Raw genomic sequence first — 4362 nt, 5'->3', positions numbered from 1 at the left:
ACACTCCTCTCTTTGTCTTGAGGTTGTTCTCGTAACACCTCTTGACCTCCTTCTAATCAGACTTCATGGTGATTACGGCTCCTTCAAGGGAAGACAACTTCATCTTCATATGCCTCGACGAGGCCACTACTCCTATCCTGTTCAAAGCAGGTCTGCCCAAAATAATGTTATAGGCCAAAGGAGCGTTAACGACAAAATACCTGATGTTGGCGGTGCGGGACGCTGCGCCGTCTGTGAAGGTCGTCCTCAACTCTATGTGCCCCGCGCTTCCACCTGGTCTCCAGCGAAACCATACAGACATCCCACGTAAGGCATCAATTGGTTAGGAGACAACTGCAATTTGTTGAAAGTCGACCAGAACATCACGTCGGTCGAGCTTCCTTGATCTACTAGGACGCGGTGTACCTTTCTGCTTGCTGTAACTGCTGAGATCACCATGGGGTCATTGTCATGTGAGACCACATCCTGCAAGTCGATCCTGGTGAAGACGAGGTCGGGCTCGGGCGTCTGATCCGACCTCTGCCCTTCCACTGTCATCACTCCTCTGGCGTACTTCTTACGCTGGGAGGCGGTACAACCTCCTCTAGAGAATCGTCCCGCGATGGTGTTGATTTCTCCATGTATAGGCACCTCGTACCCATGATCTCCTGTTGGGGGCGCTGTCGTCAAGGCCCCCTGCGACTCTTGTAGGTAGTCCTTCAAGAAAGTTCCTCTTACCAATTCATCCAATAGGAATCCCAATGCCAGACAATTGTGTAGCTTGTGGCCAAGGGCTTGGTGGAATTCGCACCAAGCGTTTTTACTGGGCCCTAGCCTCTTATCATTCTTTGGTGGCGGCTTTAATTTGTTGGGCACATCGAGGATGGTGATCAGATCCTTCAGTTCCACCCAAAAATTGTGTCTGGGTGGGGTGTTCTCTCTCGTTCGTGCCCTAGTTTGGGACTTCCTTGCTTTGTACGGTGGTTGGGCTCCTTGGGCCTTCTTCTTCGTCGTGGCCTCATGTACCCTCATGGGTTGAGGACGACCTATTCCCCAGAGTCGGACAAGGCCAACGCTACCGCGTTTTTTTGTGACCCGATCCTCCGCGACGATCTGTGCCACAGCTCGACGCCTGATCTCGCAAAATGTCTTTGAGCAACACCTTATCACCGAGTCGCAGAAGGGTCCTGACAGCATTCCTTTGGTGAAGGCGTGCACCGTCATGGCTTCATCCTTGGTGTGTAGTTTCACCACTTGTACTCCGAACCTGTTTAAAAATTCTTTTAATGACTCTCCTTGGTATTGCCTTACGTCAAAGAGATCGTAAGAGATTGGAGGGGGAGCCCGGTTGACAATTTATTTTTCTCTGAATAGCCTTGTGAATTGATCAAATGAGGTAATATGTTCGTCAGGAAGGCTGACAAACCAGTCCAACACTGCTTCTGCCAGCGTGCTCATGAATAGCTTACAGTACACAGCGTCGGAGCCTCCTGAAAGCATCAACTGGGTGTGGAACACTGTGATATGCGCCTCTGGGTCCTCTACACTTGTAAAAGTGACCTTCGGGCCCATGAACATAGTTGGTATCACAGCGTCCATGATCACCTGAGAGAATGGCATGGGGTGAGCCCTTACTGGCAACGGTGGGGCTCGCTCATCCACGATGCGTTCTCCTACATTCTGCAAATTCCTGCGCAATTCCATATTGGTTCTGCGCAACTCTTCATTATTCGCTTGTGATGCGGCCAGATCAACTTGGAAGCGATCTTGGTCGACTCTGGACGTTGCTACCGCCTCTTGAAGGGCGTGTATGGTCTCCATGAGTTGTGGCATGGTGACATTGACCCCTCCTAAGGACGCAGCGGATCCTTACCTGGTGCTCCTCATGTTGTTGGTGGCTCTCAACACGATTGTGAATGGGACCTAGTTTTATTGGGCTCAACGGTGGGCGCCAAATGTTCTCGCCGGTTGACTTGGTTGCGGGTTGACTCGAACGACACCTTTTGGCCCTGCTTGCCTCCGTCTGGAATTGAACTTCCCTGGTTAGAAGAACGCTTCACCTGTAAAGACAAATGGTGCCCTTACGACCGTTTGCACTCTGACGCTCAAGTCAGTAAGGGCTAAAGAAACAGTAATGTGTGTGACAATAGTTTCAGTCTTAGAAACGACGTACCTTGTTAGGGTTCTTACCACCCTTTTTATAGGTTGTGTCTAGGGTTACTTTTGTGTTGTTCCCACGTCTCTTGGTGGGCTTAGGGTTCCTGGGAGAATGTCCTTACATCGCTATTACACAATCTTAGCGTAATCTAGCGCATAGGACTTCCTTTTTCTGGAGTGCATAGACCTAACAGCGTAGCCGCCAGGGTACCTACTCATGTACCAGCGCTGCGGCATCATCTTTTCTTTTGGTGCCTTAAGTATTCACGTGCCATGCATGCAGTCTTTCCCTGGAAACCCTAACCTTAACAAGCCTTAGCGCCTCCAGGGAACACTTGCTTGTGCCATACCCGAATGTACCATACACACCCCATGCATGACCCTCTTGTGACTTAGGTCTTTTCTGGTATCTGAGTGTTAACTCATGCTTTTTGTGGGACCCAGCTTACGTGGCTCGCTATTGCTATGAGTCAACCGATGTCCGATGTCTCTCTCTCAGGCCGATGACCGAGGTCTGGCTTGTATAGTATATGAGTGATGTGATGATTGTGAGGGTATATTTAATTATTTTTAATCGTGAAAATATAAGATTACAAATTCACCCTTGTGTATAAAAAAATTTAAAAATTAAATATGCATTATTTTTGTGTAGATTTTAATTAATTAAAATAATGGAAAACTAAAATTATAAATAAAAAAATAAAATAATGTAAAATGGAAATAAAATAAAATAAAATAAATATTTTAAATATTTTTATATTAAAATTTTATTTTATTATTCATTTAATTATTTAATTTTATTAATAATATAATTTAATATTTTTGTTAGTTAAATTTATGTATTTAGATAATTTGAATGTTATTTATGATTATTTCATTTGTATTATATATATTAGGTATATATATTATTTATATAAAAATATTAATATTAATGATAATTTTCATTATTATCATTAAAAAATTAATATATTTTAAAAGTAAATGAGTATTTAAAATTTGGCTAACATAAATTTTTTCTATGTTTAAAATTTAAAAATATTATGATATATGAATTAATAACATAGAAAAATGATATCTTATATTTCATGTATCATTCTTTATTTGAATTTGTATGGTATAAAATAATGAAAAAAATAAAGTCATTCATTAAAGGCAAAAATACATAAAGTCATTACATAATTCAAAAGGTGAGAGATGTTCATGTCATGGAAATTTTAACAAAATTAAGAACATAATAATGTTAATTAGAAAAAGAAAGCAACCCCTCTAACAACATCTTAATTTTTTTTTGTGGAGACTTTCAAACGTTTTTCTAAAAGACATATCTTATTCCTTTGTCTGACATTAATTGCATTTCTTTCATCGACAACATCTTTAATGTATCATTTGAAGAAATTACAGTTTAGGACCATGTCACTTCTAATCTGTTTTGAAGAAAAGCATCAAATGAAAATAATGAATAACTTTGACATAGCATTGTTAAGTTTGCATGAAACCTAATTGAATAAATGTTACCTTGTACTTAGGACAATCCCAAAATCGCTTTCCAGCATTTTTTTTCAGTTCTTGTTGTTCTCAAAACAACAAAATATCCACAAATGCAAATAGGTGCAATGAAGGCACTCGTGCTCCAACCACATGGTTAAAAGTACAAAGTTTCTACACACCATAGCCCATACAACTACATGATGATGACGAGTGATACGTAGACATTGAAGCTCACTGTAGAAATGCTCTCGATTCTCCAAAAAAGGTAATGAAACCTAATTTTGATTAATGGATAGTGTAAACAAAACGTTGCAGAACTTACATTCGAAGGAATATTAAATGATAATGCCTAACAATAAAATATGAATATTAAATAACAACAATAAAATATTAATATTAAATAACATGTATTATTATCCAACCTCATGGTGGTCATACTTTCCTGAATGTTTTTTATCCCATCCCAAATTTGGGTTAACATTTGCACATCATGGGGGATTGAGGGTTGAGATTTACCGCTTTGAATATGTTCTTCTAGCAATGGTAGGTCTTCATCATGTTCTTCATCTACCTTATCAAGCCTACCAATTTGTCAAACACCATTTACGTGGAAGATATTTAATTTCCTCATAGTTTTCTTCTCGAAGTAATGATTTCATCATAGCATTATTGATGCATCATTTGATAAGTCCAACCCACACACATGCATGATACGTGTTACCAAAATGGCATACAATA

The 4362-nt window shown here is 40.3% G+C and overlaps 1 protein-coding gene across 1 annotated transcript; it reads right to left on the bottom strand.

Annotated features, from left to right (window-relative positions):
• Positions 1 to 252: 252 nt before the first annotated feature.
• LOC150024684 (uncharacterized) lies at positions 253 to 1203 on the bottom strand. Its single transcript, XM_090296097.1, has one exon. It carries the CDS (start codon positions 1201 to 1203, stop codon positions 253 to 255), a length of 951 nt encoding a protein of 316 aa, XP_090152223.1.
• Positions 1204 to 4362: the final 3159 nt, after the last annotated feature.

Source organism: Phaseolus vulgaris, chromosome 10, assembly GCF_051622355.1.
Source record: "Phaseolus vulgaris cultivar YP4 chromosome 10, ASM5162235v1, whole genome shotgun sequence".
NCBI classification, from domain to species: domain Eukaryota; kingdom Viridiplantae; phylum Streptophyta; class Magnoliopsida; order Fabales; family Fabaceae; genus Phaseolus; species Phaseolus vulgaris.
Note: the sequence above shows the minus strand (reverse complement) of the source record. Positions and strands in the feature narration are given on the sequence as shown.

Bases quoted from the DNA above. Each gene is read 5' to 3' on its own strand.
- LOC150024684 (XM_090296097.1), bottom strand. From the start codon at position 1,203: ATGACGGTGCACGCCTTCACCAAAGGAATGCTGTCAGGACCCTTCTGC.